General features: G+C 38.8%; 1 protein-coding gene across 1 annotated transcript; it reads left to right on the plus strand.

The window, feature by feature from the left end:
* The first annotated feature begins 19,277 nt into the window (after window positions 1-19,277).
* nog1 (noggin 1) lies at window positions 19,278-20,621 on the plus strand. The gene has a single exon (XM_084126420.1). It carries the CDS (start codon window positions 19,619-19,621, stop codon window positions 20,267-20,269), a length of 651 nt encoding a protein of 216 aa, XP_083982546.1. The 5' UTR covers window positions 19,278-19,618; the 3' UTR covers window positions 20,270-20,621.
* The last annotated feature ends 581 nt before the right edge of the window (window positions 20,622-21,202 follow it).

Consider the following 21,202-nt stretch of genomic DNA (forward strand, 5'->3'; position numbering starts at 1 on the left):
GAACAGATCAGAATGTCTGGTCAAGCTGAAGAAAAGTGGACAGTTTCCTCACAGAACTTGCACTTCAAAAATGATTTTCTGGTCACACTTTAGATCAGGGTCCAGTTCTCACTATTAACTACGACTTTTGCCTAATATGATGATTTGATGCTCAAGAAACCTTTCTGATTATTCTGATTAAAGTAATAATTTCTTGTGTGTGACCTGTGAGCATACAAAGATGCAAATTATATTTCACAAAAGCTCTAATATTAAAGCACCCTATAAGTTTAGTCTTGCAGTGTTGGTGGTTTTAAGCGTAAGTGTTTTGTACTTTGGGATGGTCTAGTTTTGAAGAGTTGTAGCTCTGGCAGAGGTAAACTTTCAAGGTTGCGCTCGAGTCATTTGTCTTCCTGTCTCATCCCTCTGTTAAACCAAATGGGCCTGAGAAGGAGCAGGTCAAGCGCAGGGTCGTCCCGTGGCACCAAGCATCCCGAAGCGTTGGCTGGATATTTCAGAGACGTCATTCCTGAGGGAGTTCAGGTTGCAGCGCATACCGTGCTGACAGGAGAGGAGATCTCCTCTGGGACTCCAGTCTCTCTTCTCCTCATCCCTCTGTTTTTAGACTCAGGAGTGACGCTGGGACCAAGATTGAAGGGACTTTAGGGTTCAGTTTTACCTCAACGTCCTTGGAGAGTTTTAGTGCACACTTGGTGTCCAAGTTTCCAATCGGAAGCCCAGTTGAAAGCAGTGATCTGGGGTTTGGTTTGTGTTGGTTTGCAATTGTTATGAAAGCAATCTAGACTATTCTGAAGAAGTGAACCACTGTTTATGATGTATATTTGTCCTGTTCTAGTATAATGTGTTTATCATTGCTGCTTGTCTCCATGTCTCCACAGAAATTGCCCTTGGATTAGCAATTTGCATTCTTCACATGTCTTGCAATGCATATTTTGGAGGAAAAAAACATACATAATAAGTGAAGCTGATGTCTTTTTCTGTGTTGTAGTTATAGTGGTAAGGTAAGATAGTAGATAGATAGTTGCCTTTGGCTTGCTCAGTTGGGGATATTTGGGATATTTAATTTAATTAATCAACAATAATATTGATCAGCATTACCAAACGTGGACATTTTCCACTAGAAACAAGCATTGATGTATTATTTTAATTGAATACTGTGAAGCTGCTTTGATACAATCTGTATTGTGAAAAGCGCTATATAAATAAACTTGACTTGACTTGACTTGACTTAGTTTGAAGCTTCCACTGGAATTATTAATTTTTTTTAGGTAATTGAGTAATTTGACACAAAAATCAATATTAATATTAAGAAATGTTTGCTTTTTCTGTGCATTAAATCTAAATATTTCTCATATGTGAGCCAAAAAAATAAATAATAATAATTAGAAAAATCACACAAGATATCTTTAATATCACATTTGTTTCTCATAGACATCAATGAGATTAAATGGAGGGCTAATGGAGACTTTTCTACAATATTCTGAGGGGGAAAAACAGTAATCTCACATTTTACTTTCACATTGATATCTCTATACTCTTACTGAATGACAGCTATGGACTCATTTGTGTCTTTTTTATTTCTCACATGGCATTTTAGCAGAAAGTTGATGCTTAAATGAAACGCATAGTAACTGATGAGAGTCTCCTGATGAGAATTCCTGCATTCTTATGCATTTTTCTCCTCTCCTCTCGTGTGTGTTCTCGCTGTGGTTTGTGTTTAGCACTTTTGGCAGTGGCACCAAAGCCGCCGTTCCCTGAGCACAACAGCGGCGGCCATTAAGCATAATTTGTCTGGTATCCCTGAACTGCAAACTCACAACGGGACTGAGAAAAGGAGAGAGAGAGAGAGAGAGAGAGAAGGAGAGAGAGAGAGGGAGAGAGAGAGAGAGAGAGAGAGAGAGAGAGAGAGAGAGAGAGAGAGAGAGAGAGAGAGAGAGAGAGAGAGAGAGAGAGAGAGAGAGAGAGAGAGAGAGAGAGAGAGAGAGGCATTCCTCAGGTTGTCATGTGGAGATATTGGGCCCCATGCGGCTGTGTGTGTGTGTGTGTGTGTGTGTGTGTGTGTGTGTGTGTGTGTGTGTGTGTGTGTGTGTGTCAGACAGCGACACTGAGGCTCGCTGGGAACTCCCGCAGGACACACTGTGTGTTTGTGTGTGTTTTAAGGGGGAGGGAAGCAACCTGAGAGGGACGTCCCACTCCTGACGGTGGGATCAAGCGCTCCTACGGCCAGCCAGGCACCAGCGATCCTGAGGGATTTACACACGTCACCCTCACACTCGCTCTCTGTTTGCTCTGCTCATTCTGCTCTTCTCCATCATTCACTTCTGCTCATACACTCTTAGGAGAAAAGGTTCTATATGGAATCTTAACGGGTTCTGTCTTGCGCATCATACTGTATATAGAACCTTTTAGGGGTTCCATCATGGGATCATTTTATGGATTCAGTTTTAAGATTCATTCATGTTTTGATTCATTTTTCATTTTAATTCAGTTGTATGAATTAAGCAGCTGAAATAATCTGTTAAACATTAAAGTATTATGCAATCATTTGACATTTCTCCTTATATACAACCTTTTTGGTATAATGGGTTCTTTAAACTTTAGTCAAGAACCCTTGTGTTCTATATAGAACCCCACTGAACCTTTTTGTTTTTCGAAGAGTGTACAATATCTGTGTTCTTTGCCTCTATGTAATGTCTGTCTCTCTTACCAGAGGAAATTGTCCAGTCACCTTTATTTCTATCTCACTTTATTCAATACAGATTGTTTCAAAGCAGCTTCACAGTGATAAACAGGAAAATAACAGAATCAATGATGCAAACTTTATCATATGTGAGACAAATTCAAATTCTGCTGTAAAGCAGCTCTAAACAGACAATAGTGTCATTATTCAGCTCAAGTCAGATGGCCCACTCTGTTGTGATTGGTCTACTCTTCTCTGATTGGTCAGATGGTTCAGTCTGTTGTGAATGGTCTTCTGCTCTGATTGGTCAGATGGCCCAGTCTGTTGTGATTGGTCTACTCTGCTCTGATTGGTCAGATGGCCCAGTCTGTTGTGATTGGTCTACTCTGCTCTGATTGGTCAGATGGTTCAGTCTGTTGTGATTGGTCAGATGGTTCAGTCTGTTGTGATTGGTCTACTCAGCTCTGATTGGTCAGATGGCCCAGTCTGTTGTGATTGGTCTACTCTGCTCTGATTGGTCAGATGGCTCAGTCTCTTGTGATTGGTCTACTCTGCTCTGATTGGTCAGATGGCCCAGTCTGTTGTGATTAGTCGACCACTTCCAGTGTGTGTCGGAAATCCAGCTCTGGATCTTCCTTGGCACTTGATACACAGTGATACAAACAGTAACAATGGCGTCAGTTTTTCCGGATCAATTCCTGCACGAGTTGAAGTGCATCAAAGTGGGTTTGCTTTTACAGAGCAGAAAACAGTGTCTTCTCGACATGAACAACACAAACAAAACTATTCCAGTCTCAGCTACAGCTACAGTGTTTGAGGGTCAAAGTAGATGTTGTTCACAGGCAGCCAATGAAGACCATAGGCTGGCATTATGCAAATTTGTTACATTGTTACCTAGGTAACAGGAAGTAAGACTGGAATTACTGATGACTTGTGTCGGCAGTTCAGATACGATTCTTTCTTTTAGGGGGACAATAACTTTATTTGTCGTGCACTTTGATCTTTGAAACTTTGCTGAACTTTTACATCAGGGCTCCTCAAATCCAGCCCTGGAGGGCCACTGTCCTGCAGAGTTTATCTCAAACTATGATCGACCTGCAATTTTCTAGTAACTCTGAAGACCCTGACTAGCTTGTTCAGGTGTGTTTGATTAGGGTTGGAACTAAAGTCTGCAGGGCATTGGCCCTCCAGGACCGGATTTAAGGAACCATGTTTTACATTTACAAACAGCTATTACACACGGCATGAAAGATAATATCCAAAAAAACATAATAGGGGCACTTTAAGTATCCATTCTGTTTCATATGTTTTGCCTCAGGAGAAAAAAAAATAGACACAAATGAATCGGTAGTCATGATAAGAGTACAGAGTTGTAAAATGAATGTGGCAAGCAGCTCAGATCATTTGATGAGAAATGTTGCATAAGTTCATATTGAGATCTCTGGGTTCTGAATATAGATTTTGTTATCTTGGGAATTCTGGGCACAGTTTGAGACATTGTTGATGAGATCTCAAAGAAAATTGGGACTTTTCTTCTTTTTTACCTAGTTGAATTGTTTTATTTTATGTTTTATTTTTGAGGTAATTGAGTATTTTGTACATTCCACAGCAAGTAAAAGTCAATGTAATATAGACAGACAATTCAGCTTCTGTAAGTAAAATCACACAAGATTTATGTAATATTGCAATTGTTTCCCCTAGATATCAATGAGATTATATGGAGAGCAAATGGAGACTTAAGATTTCTGTTTTATTTATTTGATAATTTTAAGACCCCAGTAATCTCACATGTCACATTTATTTTTATATCTCTAGACTCTTACTTTATGACTCATTTGAGTCTTTTCATATCTCCTATATGGAATTTGACTTCTGATTACACACTTTGGTTTCTTGACAAATCTGAGCACAATTTGAGACACTGTTGAGATCTCTTCAAAAACTCTAGAGACGACACAGAGGAGTATTTTTCTTGTCTGTCTCAATTTGCACTGCATTCTCTTCATAATCTCTTGAAGAAATGAATGAGATATGAAAAGAGATCTCATTTGTGACTTTTCTTTCCTATATCTCTCTTTTTCTGCATTGGATTTCTCATTCTATACTTCTTGTCTTCTCAGAGGAGGCATTTTTGAATTATGTCCCCCAGTACCCCTGCACTCCTGTGGACCAACACACACACACACACACACACACACACACACACACACACACAGTAAACTGTCCTCTTCTGCTTCTCTTTATGGTAATGTGTGTCTGCAGACAGAGAGAGACAGACAGGGAGAGAGAGAGAGAGAGTGAAAGAGAGAACCTCTGTTTTCTAGGAACTTGACCCTTATCAAACATGCGCTACTTTGTTATTGTGGTCTTGCTCAATTACCAGACCCCAAACCAAACACACACACACTGCAGCTCAGAGACGCCCGGAGGAGACGGGAAGCTTGAAGCTCATTCATTGTTTTATATTCAGCACGAAACCTACTTACTGCAAGTACACAAACACAAACCCGAATGAAAGTATGAATTGCATTCTCAGCGTCGCTGCTAGGGGCGCTATAACAGACTTTAGCATTTGCGCAAATTATTCTTCTACAGTCCTCTTTGGTATCATTGATATACTATTATAGTTTTCATTAATATTTTAAATTTCTTTTTTCGTCAGGAATTGGTTGCATCAGTTTTCGAATCACCATTACACAGAACCGAGAACTGTTTCTTTCGGACACGTTTGAGAACCGATGAGCTGGAGATATTGAGCATGCGTGATAGCACCTGTTTCTTTCGGACAACTGATGCTGTGCTGATACTATCACTACTGAGCACAGGTGGACCTAGAACTTAAATAAGGGGACGATTCTTTGGAAAATGTAAGTTTATTTATTAACAAATAAAACATGAACCTGTAAAACATCCACGTTTGCACATCAGTGCCTGTATTTTGTGCCTTAGTTGCAAAATGTAAATGTTAGAAACCCAAGATGGTGGTGATGATGAGTATTATTATCATTTAACTTAAGTTATAATTACAAATTCTACCAGAAAGACTCGGGAGATAAAGTGATGTAACAAAGCATATATTTATTGACAGCCCGGCAAGCATTGTAAAGTTCTTTGGCGTAGGCCCCGTCCATAGCTCGTAATCCGAGGGTAGCGGATCTGCATCTCCTGCCTGAAGACGAAGGCAGGGGCGCAGCCGACCCCCTTAGAAGGTATGGACAGGACCATCCTGGTGGTGGTGGGGAGGGTGGAGGTTGTTGTCGCGTCGGCATCTGCGAACTCAAACATGTGTAAGTACCTATCTTTTATACAGAAAGTATAAAGACGTGATTGGATAGAGATGAAGGTAATAAGTGACGTAGTGATTGAGTCTTCCTGGCAGAACTTAGCTAAAGCTTCCATTGACTTTATTTGAATGTGTTTGAGTGTATTTTTATCCACCGGGACGATAGAACTGACATCATTACATGAGGATGTAAAGAACTGGCGAACCAGTTCATTGAAACGAACTGTCCGGAAAAGAACCGGACTTCCCATCACTAGCGGTAATGGTGTGATTGCTTGCAGATTGCGTGTAAAAGACCGATCAGCCTGCGCCCTCTAGAGTTTCAGGACGGAACTAGATGTTTAGGCATCTGGCAGAAGCTTTTATCCAATATTTCCATTCATACATTCCCTTGAAATCGAACCCATGACCTTAGTGTCGCTAGGAAAAACCTCCCTTCGATGAGGAACTTGAAAGTAAAAATGAATCATTATTATTAAACAATGTTTTATTTTTGTTGTTTTTTAGGTCTAGGGTTTGAGTTAGTCTACAGTCATTATTAGATTTATAAAAAAACAACTGTTCTGTGCTGCATTGTCTCTTAGATTGTGTGTGTGTGTGTGTGTGTGTCTGTGTGTGTGTGTAACTAATTAAATTGTTGTTAGCATAGCAAATGGTGCAATAAATTTAAATTGCTGGAACAATGCAATTTGTCTGAAATCCGGATCTCTCCGTCCTGCCTTAAATATGACTGCGAGAGACATTAGGACTCGTTTAGTGTAATTAAAGCCCAGATTGAAGCGTCCGTGGCTCTGTCTGTGCCGCGTGTGGATCTGTCTGTCAGTCTGAGCGAGCGAGCGAGGGATCGGTAGGTGGGTTTGCAGTGGCTGGGTGGCAGGGTGAGCGTGCGGGGCCTCCCTGGCTGGCGCCTGAAATTTTACCTTCCTATTCATCAGGCTGGTGTATTAATAATAACAGCACATCTGGAGTCACTTACTGTCTACAGTTAACCCTTTACAGAGATGCTGTCCTCCTCTTCTCCTTTCTCCTACCTCCTCTCTTTCTCTCTCCTCTAGAAGTGCATTTCTGTATCAGTACGATAGTTTTAAAATGCTCTGATTTTCTCATGCAAACACCAACAAGACAGTACAGTACAGAATCGCAGTAAATATATTTCAATGCAAATAATATATAATCAGTAAGTCATGACAACTTGTTTTTTTAATTACTTTAACTCATCAACATTTTTTTATAAGTTATATGAGATTCAACTCGATTTTTTTAAGTCAGTTTGATATAATTTAAGTTGAAGTGACTTGTACGATTTGAATTATACTTAATGTAAGGCAGCAACTGAACTTCAGTTTATAAGTAGAAATAGGTGGACATTTTTACAGTGTGGTTTTTGCAGATGCTATTGTACTAAAGTCACTTACAATAGCATGCAAGTTATGTTGACATACTACATTACCTGGGTAATTGGGAACATGATTACCTTGGTCTGAAAATCCAGAAAAAAACAACATATACAACAACTTCTATGAGACATTTTATATCACAGTAACTGTATGTGTCATTACACAGTCATTTTTTTCTGGTTTATATTTTAATAAGCATTTGGCAATCATAGGTTTTGGAAAATCCATTACATTAACACTTGGTAATTAATCTCAATTGACTTGGTATCTCATTTGATTATTTATATATATATATATGTGTGTGTGTGTATATATATATTAGGGATGGGCACGAGTACTCGGACGTGACAGAAAACGTCAGCAATGATCACCCTGACTTTAAAAAATATATTTATCTATTTTTCTTATTGGTTATTGCGCCATTTTGGGTGGTACCTGCATGAGGTCTGATTGGTTAGCGTTAGACAGCACATTATCATCAGACAATCGCATTATAATGAGAACAAGATTGTAATGGAATGTTGTAAATTCTTTGTGCTTTAGTTGACCGTGTGTCAGCGTTGTTATTAAGGGAAGAGCGAATCCACAACGGGAGTTACCCTTTCAAACTAGCACGGTCAAAGTTCACGTGCACACACTGAACGGCCGCTGACGGCCCGGAGCTCGCATCTGTGAAAGCATCTAAACAGATTGTAAAATAGGTACTATGATTATATATTAGTCACATATTTAGGTCTAAATAACAACATTCTTGCCTAAAGAACTCTTAAAACTATTTCGTGACACAACAACAGTAGTATTTTTACAAAAATATGGTGGATTTGCTCAACCGCCGTGAGAGTCACCGCAAGCAGAGTGATACAAACGGTGAAACGGTTCCAGTGCTGATACTGGGGGAATATCGCACGGCTGGAAAAGGCTCTCAGCCAATCAGATTCGAGAACCAGAAAGAACTGTTGTGTGTGTGTGTATATATATATATATATATATATATATATATATATATATATATATATATATATATATATATATATATTACATAATATGACAAATATATTAACATGTATGTGTTTAGAAATAAAAATAAACCATTCAAATTACACTTTTTTTTACCGTTATTTTTTTTTTGTAATGTATATTTTCTTTATAAAATATCAAAATTAACCAGAATATATATATATTTTTTAGATAAAAAGGGGTTGCAGGTTTAGCATAATCAGTCAATAGAAACTAGCTAGTTTGTAACCAAAAATGTATTTTACTGTCATTGATTGGTTGAGAAGATGTCCATTTTGGATGTTGAGAACCAGAAATGTGATGTTTTTAACTATATTTCATGTTAACTGCACGTAGATAATGTGTTTTTCTGGAATTTCTGTTTTTTAATGAAGAAAGTCACAGGGCACGAAGTGTACTTTCTTTATGGAAAGTGCTGACCGTCTTTACCCTCCAACTGAGTCTTCTGAGCGTCATGCGCCGTGGAAAGGGGGAACCCAGAGTCAGCGGGGGGGCTGTTCACGGGCCAAGCGTTGGCTCAGCATCGGCCCGACACACACACGGGCCGGTCCGTCTGGCCGCGTACCTGCTTGCATGTGCAGGTGACAGAGATCTGGGTCGTACCAAAGTGACAGGCGCTCAAAACAGCGTGGCAACCGCAACCTCATTACCGCATCGACTCGCACAGCCCTGGCGTTGTTACCGAGCAGAAAACACACTCACACACATGTACAGACAGTGGTCATCACTCATCCGCGCTGCAGTCAACACTAATGATGTCATCAACAGGCGCCCGGCCAGACTCGCACAAACTATAGAGTAGAAGTACCTGTATAAAGAGCCTTATTTAGCTTTAGAGAGAGAGAGAGAGAGAGAGAGCGGCTTCTGTTTTTCCGAAGCTATGCCTCCCACTGAGAAACACATATGTAAATAAATACATTTATTATTTTATATAAATATATATATTACACGTCTGCATAATATATTTAGATATATATGCATGCATTAGAAAAGAAAGAACACGTCAGGCTTGTGTAAACACATTCGACAAACAAGGTGGTGTGGTGCTAATCATTTTCTTAGAAAAACAAGCGCGGAGAAATTACGGCGTGTGTTTGTCTAAGCGAGCGCTACTGGGGAATTTCTCTGCGAAAATAAATAACGCTAATTGAATAAACGAAGGCTGACATAGTGGATTCTGGACTGAGTTTACAAATATAAGGCCGTAGATTAAACTCTGCGTTTAATCCGGAGTGGCTTATTATAAACTCTGTTGGTGACAGACAGGTTAGTTAGGGAGGTTCCTTATTAGGCAGCATCACTGAAATTATTGAATTTAATGACACTTGACTTGATTAACATACAGTAGACAATTTAGTTGCATGTTGATAAAGAACAGACTAGTCAGTCTTGCTAAAAGTGACTTTTTGTTTATAATTCATCCCTGTTAAAGCACTGCTGCTATAGTCAAATCCACTGTCTTCAGCAATATATTTCTAGACAAGTGTTGGATTCCAAATGTTTTTAGATCATTTTTCTATAGACATTTTTCCTGTTGCATATCACAAGTTTTTTAAGCATAATTTTTAATCTATGTGTCAAGCTAAATTACTCTAATTTGCATCTCAACGTCCATTAATGTGCACGGTCCATTTAAAATATGTGTAGTTTTCTTAATATTTTGAAGTATGTTTTATTTTTATAAAGTTTTAGCAGTTTTGTTGTGTTTTTTTTTTTGTCATTTAAAATGTCTAGCACTCTCTCTAGTGTCCTTATTCTGTTCATTCAGGCTGGTGTCCCACTGATCAAGTTTCAGTTGATTTTTAGTCTTACTTACACTCATTTATTTGAGAATTAAAGGAAGTTGTGTGGTCTGTCCTGCTCAGCTGCTGATTTTTATGGTTATTGTGCAATTTCTGGTGCTCTAGTACACATAAATGACTAATAAATAAAAAAAAAAAGGAGGAACAGAACAGTGTGTTTTTATTGAATGTTTTTTTACTCACAGAAACTGTGAATAATGAGCATGTATTTTTAGCATGGACAAATATACAAACACATACTCCATGAAATACATCTCAGTCCAGTAAGTTTATTTTGTGCACTATTACTATTCTTATTTTATAGAGCTTCACATTGATTTGAGGCAAAATGAGGTTGCAATGTGTGACAGTTGATGGTTGGGATTCCTGTTGCTCAAAATGATCATGGCGCTTGGAATGCCAAGGGCATGGGGTTTGATTCCCAGGGAATGCATGAGGAAATCTGTAAAACCTATAGCTTTAATGCAATGCAAGTCGCTTTAGAAAAAATAATCTGACAAATGCATGAATGTAAATGTAAGTCTATGTCTACATTAATCGGATACATTTGAAAATGCATCTTTTTCTTTACAATTTGAGCTTGTTGAAGAACGTCTTCCAAGTGGATACGTTTGAAAATACCGTTTTCTGCGTTGTAGTGTGGACTGTGAAAACAAAGTTTTTTTGAAAATGATAACGCATGTTTTTGTATGCCTTCTATTCACTTGCACAGTGTTGTTTAAAAGGCACACTATGCACGATTTGTGCCTTAATATATCAGCTTGGAAATCATGGTAAACAAACTTGTAATAGGGCGAATCATCCCGATAGCAAAGTGGGGAGGGGGGACGTCGCTGATATAACCAGCAATGCAGGTTTGAGAGGTGGCGCCCCGCCAAATCTCACGAGAATCACGACTTGCTTTACGGCACGACATCACATACATCAACAACATATGAAGCAGCCTCTATGGAAGACACTAGCACGCATTTCAGACGTGAATCATGGCAGAGTCGACGAAGAAAAGGAAGAAAGCGCGGTCGGAAGAGTGCAGAGACGGCCCCGCTGAGTGGTATTTACGACAGTAACGTTAAATACAAGTACTCCACAGCGACTCTAGGGGTCGCTGTTTGAGAAAAACGGAAATTGCATAGTGTGCCTTTAAGATAAATACGAAGTTCAGTCATGAAACTCTAGATGATAGATAGTCCTTAACTCAATCGGCTTGCAATCACATCCTTCTCTATAGACCTTGTGCACCAGAAAAACGCGGGCGCCGCCATCTTTAGAATATTGTCTTTGAACTTCCGTTTTTGCGGTCGCTCTGTATATTTCTATGGCATTGCTGTCCAGGAGTAATTAGCTTTTGAAGTGGATTTACTTAATGTAAAGTTAACGAAGGTTATCATGATGATTGTAATGTTTAAAGCAGATGTCTTAAATTTTAGTAGACTGGGAAGATTTTAAAACGAGCCGTTCATTCATAAATACGCAAGATCGCTGTGAAAATACAGAGCGGAAGACAAAAGACAACGAGCGCAGCGCTGAAAAGGGGCGGGGCTACATAAGGTCTATAGGGCACAGCTGATTGGTTCCTGCTGTATCAGTAGCCAATGAGCTCACTGCTCAACCTTCAAATACTTTCAGAAACCCTCCCCCTTCCCCAGCTCCACCTGTATAGATCTGCCACAGGTAATTCATGTATACTATATTGTACAGCAGCAGCATCTTACTAGCTCACAGCAGACTGTCGTATATTGGCAGAAGCAAGTCCCGTACTTTCTCTGCAGCAGCCGATCTATTCCACCAAGAAAGACCAAACATATAAACATTGTCATATCCGTGCCAAACACTCCAAAAGTTGTCGTGTCAGAAATGTTTTTTTGTACAATCGTCATATTACATTCCTTCAAAGATGACAGAAAATGTACTCGCAATTGTGCAAGACATGAGGGCATTTAAGTGTGACCTTGCACCAGTAGCTACATTTATATACACTTAAATAATATGTTTATAATCGGATTTATGGCTCAATCGGTTTGAAAAGCCTTCATGAAAACACCTCAATCAGTTGAGCTCGATCCGAATGAAATTTCGGGGTTGTGTAGACCTGAAATAATCCGATCAACGAGAAAAAGTTTGATTGTAAACGCTTGAATCAGACTTTTTTCTTAATCAGATTCAGAGATTCAGAAAAGACGAGCAGCTTTTGGAAAACGGCGAGCATTTCCCCAGCTAGCAAAAATATGTTCTAAGAATGTTCCCATTATAAAAACGATATTTCGGATGATATTTCATCCAGACTTCAAACATTTTTAAAAACATTGTCCTGGGTTATGCAGATGTTAAGGACATATTCTGTTTTATCATTTGGGAACATAATGGTATTGTTACTTTTAAATGTTCCCTAAACATTCTGAAACAAGTAGTAACTTTTAAAAAATGTTAGACAAACGTCCAACTAATATGTTTCAGACAAAAACATTCCATGAATGATGTATAAATAACGTTTTTGTGCTAACGTTTTGAGAGCAGTACCATATCACTTTGAACAAACGTTCTATTAGCATTACTGGTAGAACAGTTGATCATAACTTTGAGGGAACATTGCCAGAACGTTTCCTGTGAGATGGGTCGAAACGGAAAGGCCGTTTTCAAGTGTTTCCTGATGTAGACATAGCCTAAATGTGACGCTCCTTACAAAATCTGCTGGTTTTGTTATGGGACGCTGTTCCTGTAGAGTTGAAATGAAGTTGTTCCCCCCGTGCGTCCTCTGAGCCCCTGCGGTCCTCGTCTCCATCTATCTCAGTACGCGCACCTCTCGCTTCATTAAACACGCACAGGGCATCGACACATGCACCCACCATCCATCAAGCCGCGTTCTGTTTATTTTCAGAGCTAAGAAAGACCTATTTAACGGCGAGCAGGTTGCATCAGTGTGTGTGTGTGTGTGTGTGTGTGTGTGTGATTCACCTGTCAGAATGTCCCGTCAGGAGATTTCTGCTCTCGGCTCACCTGAACTGAAAGGCACATTGATGGCGCTGCGGACAGAAATAACTGCTGATGTCATGTGTTATGGGACGGAGAAACTGTGAGAGTGAGAAACATACGGACATTATTCAAACCTTGACAGCACGAGCACTGCTCAGATATTGGTCTGATACCGGCATTAGTCTCTTGACTATCGGTGTAAAGTCAACATTGCAGCCAGGAATCGCACACTTAGACAGGAGAGACGGTCTGACTGACATGTTAAGTTAACAATCATGGTGTATTTTTGATGTGGAAGCTTGCAGTGATAACACAGTGAGGTGCGTTGATTGATAAATTATTCATGTGTTATTGAAACAATTGTTCATACAGCTGTTTTTACACACTGTAGCCTATGTTGTTGGATTCAACTGCAGTTTGTGTAAGAAATATACTGATCTAAATGTTGCTCGCTCTCTCAAATTAAGCATTTAAGTGATTCATTTGAGTGAGTCAGTTCTTTCAGACAGTTCAGTTGAAAAAAGCAGTTAATACTTTTATTCTGCAGGGACGCATTAGTGAACGTAAAGGCATTTATAATGTTACAAAATATTTCTAATTTGAAAAAAATAAAAATGCTGTTCTTTTGAACTTTCCATTCATCAAAGAATCCTAAAAAATATGAAGCAGCACAATTGGTTTTCAACATTGATAATAATCAGAAATATTTCTTATCATATTAGAATGATTTCTGAAGGATCATGTGACACTGAAGACTGGAGTAATGCTGCTGAAATTCAGCTTTGATCACAGGAATAAAATACATTTGAACATATATCCAAATAGAAAACTAAAGGTTCAATGGCATGAAGAAAGTTTTTGGTTGAACTATATCAGCGACTAGTTCTTTCTCAGAAATGCTCATTGTAGCCTGGCGCCTTGAAAACACAATTTTTTGATATTGAATGAAGACACCCATTGACATTGACAGTGTTTGAGATTTTTTGTGAATTTGTGTGCATTATGGAGACGAGACTGAGATGATATAATTACTAGAACAGCAGAAACAGTATTTTGGCTCATATTACTGCACTGTTTGTACACATGAGAAAGCAGCACACAGTAGATGTTTCTCTTTCTAATAATGGCCTGTGAAACAGCCTTTAAACACTGTAATGCCTCCACAGCATGTACGGATTTAAAGTGCGATTTGGTTAATTAGCTTGTTTTGACACAGTGTGTGTTTAAATGAGAGTTTATAGGGATCGGTGTGTGAGAACGCTGCTGTCTGAGAGCCTCACGGGAACACGAGAAGACGGGCCTCTTAAATGCCTTGGATAGTTTTATTTTATAGCAAAACCCCAAACATTCCCCGGTGGTTTAAGGTGCCGATCGGATATTTGTTTTCACTGGCCGTATTCAAGTCTCTCTTTCAATGCAAGTCTATGGGATTTTTGTGGCAGTTACATAGAAAAAAGATTCAGTGGGGTTCTATATAGAACCCTAGAGTTCTTCTCTCAATTTTAAAGAACCGTTTATGCCAAAAAGGTTCAATATAAAGAGAAATGTCTTTACTGCTTGCATAATTCTTTCATGTTAAAGGGGTTATTTTAATTTTCTTGTGATAAAGTATGTTTATGAGCTGTTTAATTCAAAAAATGTGATTGAAATGAAAAATGTTTTAAAACAAAAATAATAAATGAAAACTAAACCCATAAAATGATCCCATGATGGGAACCTCTAAAAGGTTCTAAATATGATGCAGAACTCTTTCAGATTCCATATAGAACTTTTAGTTTTGAGAGCGGCAAAGTGAAAATTGACAGATTGTTTTGTAATGTAACAACACCCCTCTTTTTAACAAAAACATGATTTGAGGAATCATTCACTCCAACCTAACCTGGAATATAAGAGTTAACCCCCCCCCCCCCCCCCCAAAAAAAGACAAAATTGCTCACCTTAATTCAAGTGTGTGTGTGTATTCAGTAATGTGGCCTCAATTAGACATGACTGTGGAAACTGTAATTGAGGAGATAAATGATGTGAACAAGCCACAGGAATCCGTGTAGACCTTTAATAAGTGGTGCAAGCTAAATTAAAATCATCTATTACTATTATTTGGGGTTAGTGATGACATGTATGATTCCTCATGAATCATGTGTCTTTTTGAGGAGAGCTGTGCTGTTATTTTGTTGTTTTAAATCATCAGATTCACCATTTTCACCTGCTGGACCATAAAACAGGTGAAAAAAAAAAAAAAGAAATCCCATAGACACACTATTAAGGAGGAACCCGACCGAGTCACTTCTACAGACTAGAAGATCTTTGACAACCTAAGAACCGCATAGCAATGCTATAGCATCATGGCGGCAAGTTTTGCATGTGTGTGTTTGTGTCTTTAACAGGCTCAGAGGATTGTGGGAACAGAAGTGACAGTGAAGCCACAGACAGATGTGATCTTTCAGCTGTGAAATGTGTCTGTAATGGTACAGAATCATAACTACAGGTATTTCTTACTTTCTTACACTTAAAAAAGAAATGTTGTTTATTGGCATTGATAGTTCCATAAAGACTTTTTGACATGAATGGAATCTTCTCATTTCACAAAAGTTTCTTCATAGAGGAAAAATGTTCTTTAGATTATTAAAAATGTATTTACACTAAGTGAGTAGTACAACACACACCAAGTAGCTTTTTTTAACAAACTTTCCACTGAGCGGTTCTGTAGGGAACTAAGAATGGTTCTTTAACCCTTAAAACGCATACCTCGGGTCTTTAGTGACCCAGGATGCCATTCACTACCCTCCTCCTCATTCATTTTTAAGTTAAATCATCAAGCATTCCTCAATTAATTAATTATAAACAATATAACCAGAAAAAAATAAAAATAAAAGAATGCCTGAATCCCATTCATTTTTTAATTGAATTAAATAACGACCCCTAGGTGTGTAAAAGTGTAAGTATATTTTTTTCCACACAACAATAATCGAATCTTTGATGACTGAATAAATGCAATTCCCATTTATTCCATAAGTTAGCAGTGTCTGATGCACAATGATGAAGTGACGTTTCACTCATAGTTACCGCAGGCAGAAAACAAAAGAATAGGAAGAATCATCAGCAAAACTTGAAATGGCTCAGCGATTTACAGCAGAGCAAGAACTGAACGCAATCAAATATTAGTGTCACTGTCACTTGATGTTGGATCTGGTGAAGAAGCTGTCAGCGATCATAATATTGATTTTGAAGATGTAGAAAATGATAATTTTGAGAATATGTTTGAGATGGCGAATATGATCCAGATGCTGAATGTTCTGGGAAATGAGCTCTGAAGAGGACAGTGATGATGGTATAAAACATCTGCTCAAACTGAACCCTTCCAAGCTCCAAAAGGTAACAAAATATGCTTTATTTTACTCTTCTGTAATTGTTACTCTAATATCTGGAGTTTTATATTATCACTACAGGTAGAGATCCATCCGAGTTAGATATAGATCTGGGAGTGCTAAAGACCCGGATATGTAATAATGATTAGAGATTCACCGACTGCAATTTTATTTGCCGATTCTGATTTCCGTTTTTTTTTTTTTTTTTTTTTTTGGGTAAGTGTGACCTGCCGATACTGATTTTTTACAGATTCTGATTTTCTTTCAAAGATCTATAATTGACAGCATATACAGCATATACAAACAAAAATCTACTTTTCTTCAATGCAAAATTTAATTTTCATAAAAAAAGACCATACTAAAATAAGAACAAATAAACTAATTTCAAACAACACTACAAATAAATGCAATATAATGTTCATATCAAAGAGAGATATAAAATGAACACGGCTTTCCATTTTTTTTTTTTTTTTTAGGTGGGTCTAACAGTATGTTAGTATTCAGTTAAGAAATTCTACGGAAATTAAAGTAATCAAATGTAAAATAACACTGGATAGTCTTGATTGTAAAAAATACAGATTAATGCTTACAATTAGTTACAAAAGGTATTCAGTCAAGAGCAGAGAGTGATTTTCTTTGTCTTTTGTTCTTTGATTAACATGACAGACAGCAGCATGGATCCAGTATACATTTACACAACATGCGTTATCTGTGTCAACTAATTAGGTTCCAAAACTGAATGTGTTTAACTGAATACTCGCCAAGCCGGGCATTTTGACATAATTTTGTGTGTATTTGGCCGTTTAAGCGCAGTAAGCTGCTCATTTTGGTACTTGCGACTCACAAGTTGTTTTAAATGCGGCTTTATGTGTGAGCGCGAAACCTGTAATTAGTCAAATACAAGCACTATTAAACCGGAGGGAATGAGACGAGTGAGTGAGAGGAGGCGAGTGTGTCACTTCGCAGCTGACGTTATTGTCTACGTTATTGTCCCGCTTTTCTATCAACCTTTCTGTTGTCATTTAAGAACTTTAATGCATTTTTTGAAGCATTCAGTGTTTTAAGCCATTTTTCAAGATTAAGATTACTTTGGTACTCGCACACCGTCCTTGTATTTCTGTATAAATATTTGTGTTCTGGTAGCCGTGTATAAGGTTTCTGCCATTAAAGGAGTCTGGTGTATTTCATGACATGAGAAAACCCATGATGACCCTCGTGCCATAAGCAACAGTAGAAAAGACAAAACCATTAGTCGAAATCGCTCAAATGAAAACATCTCGGTGCCGGCGTAAGCTCTGATATCTCTGACTATGACAGGTAAATGCGTCACCGTTTATGTATTTTGACAGTGATAAAACTCCAGGAGAGAATCAAGGGAATCGTATGTGACAGACGGTGAGGTTAACCAAAGCCAAATGCTGATCTTTTGCCACTTCGCAAAATGGTTTTAGGTTTTTAAGTGAGTAACTCCTGGGTTGAAGTGAGCTGGTCATGAAAAGGATTTTGAATTTCAACCTTAACTCAACATGAAGTGGCATTTGCATTTACATTTGCATTTAGTACCTATTTTACTTCTGTTATGTATTTATGATTGAATGAAAGACGAAAGATTATTAAGACAAACATCTTGTTTTCTTTGAGAAATAAATTTAGAATGAAAGCAGGAGTTTTTGAGTTACTAGTATGTTATTATGTGTGTGTTTTATGTTGTGACAATGCCCGGTCAGGCTAAAAATACACCTGTGACTTGTGTCCGAGACTTCTCTCGGTCTCTTCGTGCAGAAGTGACTGAGTTGAAGTGTGAATTAGCTCATTCAGACAGAAACAGAGATGCATTTATCTCTCCGCCTGCTTTATGGCCAGTGGAATGGCAGGTCACTTCTTCCATTAAACGATTCTCGGAGAACGAGCGTTTGACAGAATGTCGAGGTTTCCACGGCGCTGGCTTAGTGGGAGATGTTCGTTTTGGATTCATTTGGACAGAGTGTTTTATGGCTTTATTCCCCACGGCCCGAGCGCACACTTGCATGTTTGTGCTTCTCGAAAACTCGCAAATAGATAGATACAGTAGTATGAGGTGATTTAGTAGCTGTTTTTATTCAGAGACTTTCAGAACACTTGTTTCAGATTCAGTCCTGATGGAGAATCCTGAGGATAACAGCTTTGCTGAAGGGCATAATAGTGATAGTACTAAACTTACCAGCCTTTTAACCAAACCAGACATGGATGGATGGATGGATGGATGGATGGATGATGGATGGATGGATAGATGGATAGATAGATAGACAGACAGGATGGACGGACGGACAGATAGATAGACGGATGGATGGATAGATAGATAGATAGATAGATAGATAGATAGATAGTTAGTTAGTTAGTTAGTTAGTTAGTTGGATGGGTGGATGATAGATAGATAGATAGATAGATAGATAGATAGATAGATAGATAGATAGTTGTTGTTAATAATTATTGTTTCTATTTTTATTTTCACTACAATATTAAAAAAATTTGCGTGTATAACAATAATGCCAGTAAAGTACCTTTACATTTTTTTTTTTTTAATTATAAAGTATTTAATATAATCTCCCACCCTGAAGTTTCTCCCCGAAGAGCGCTTGGCGTGAGGAGGCCGACAGGGGGCGCAGCGGCTTCAGACACGCCTCCCTCTCCCTCTCTCTCTCTCTCTCTCTCTCTCTGAGAGGAGGTGTCGGGGAATCTCCTGCAAACATTCAAAAAAACAGAGCCGATGTATTACATCACAGGGCCGCGCGTGTATATATCAGAGGCGCGCGCGTGAGAGAGGCATTCCCAGAGGTTTGGCTCGCGACGAGAAGGACAAGCAGATGCGTCGCGCGCGGGACTTTCAAGCGTGATGCTGCGCGCGATTTGGATGCATTTAACAGCTTTGATGAAAACCAGCAGCTCGTGGAGAACCGAGAGACCCGAGTTTTGATGCACATGTTAAATAAACGGGCCATGGATGATAGACCCGGTGTCTGAGCGCTCGAAACTCTCTCGCTCTTAGGATTTTGCATTGGATAAAGTTGCAAAGATTGTGTGTTAAAACGCGTCAAGTGGAGATTTCCACGCTTTATCGCATCATCATGGATCTCCAGCAGTGTTTGGTGTCCGTGTACCTGCTGCTGATGTCTTTCGCTCAGTGTCAGCACTATTACCTCCTCAGACCCATCCCGAGTGACACTTTACCCCTGCTGGAGCTGAAGGAGGACCCCGACCCCATCTACGACCCGCGGGAGAGGGATCTCAACGAGACCGAGCTGAGGAGCGCGCTCGGGGACTTTGACAGCCGCTTCCTCTCCATCAGCCCTCCTCAGGACCGCTACACGGGCAACGAGGACCTGGACGAACTGGACCTCCAGCAGAACCCCGCCGGACTGATGCCCAAAGACATCAAGAACCTGGACTTTGACGTGCAGTGGGGTAAAAAGCGCAAAGCCAGTAAGAAGCTGAAGCGCAGGCTGCAGATGTGGCTGTGGTCCTACTCCTTCTGCCCGGTGCTTTACGCGTGGAACGACCTCGGCTCGCGCTTCTGGCCACGCTTCGTCCGCGCGGGGAGTTGCTATAGTAAGCGCTCGTGTTCGGTTCCGGAGGGCATGGTGTGCAAACCGGCCAAATCCACGCACATCACGCTCCTGCGGTGGAGATGCGTTCAGAGGAGAGGCGCGCTCAAGTGCGCGTGGATACCGGTGCAGTATCCCATCATAACTGAGTGCAAATGCTCGTGCGCCAACTGAGCGATAATTAATGGACATCATTCATAAAGACTCCGATACGATGCTTATTTCTGGAGAGAGAGAGAAAACAAAAAGAGTTTGATCTGATATATGTTTCTGGACTCTAATCTGAAACATGTGCATGGACATAAGCTGAGCTGATACATATCGCTGGACTTAAATTATGGAAAACTGTTCTGATAATTATTACTGTACAAAATGTAATCTGATATGTATTTCTGGATTTCAGTTTTAAAAACTCCTGCTCTGGTATATTTCTTGAAAAAAGAAAAACATTATAGAAAATCGAATCTGATTTATATTTCTGGACTTAAGTTATGAAAATGTTTTTATTTTGTATTTTGGTAACACTTTATATGAACTTTAAGTCATTAATATGTATATATATATATGTGTGTGTATATGTGTGTGACTATATATGTATTATAAATATACAGTATATATATATATATATATATATATATGTATATATATATATATATATATATATATATATATATATAGAGTCACATATAAATATATGGGATATAACATTTGAGCAATTGTTTGAATGTACTAGCTGACAATTTATGCATTATGTAATATAATACTGTCTGTTAATGCCGTTAATGTAAGTTATTATAAAGTGTTCCCTTTTATTTTTTTATGCACTATCATGTGTATGAATGTATTGTATGTATATGTGGTGCCATCATGTAATGATCTAGCTACTTGTAAAAAGCCAGTGTTATGTGTATTATCCAGAGTCTACTGTATTTGTGGAAAATATTGGTTACCGTTGTATTTATATTGCAGAGAGAATGGCCGTGGAGCCATTTGAGATGTTTTATAAGGTTTCCACGTCGATGTGACGACCTCAAAATTTATTACGGATTTTTAACGTCTCGCAGCTGCGACGGCTGCTTTTTCCGACAACGATTTATCCTGTAAATT

The sequence above is a fragment of the Abramis brama genome, assembly GCF_963993115.1.
Source record: "Abramis brama genome assembly, chromosome: 1".
Classification (NCBI taxonomy): domain Eukaryota; kingdom Metazoa; phylum Chordata; class Actinopteri; order Cypriniformes; family Leuciscidae; genus Abramis; species Abramis brama.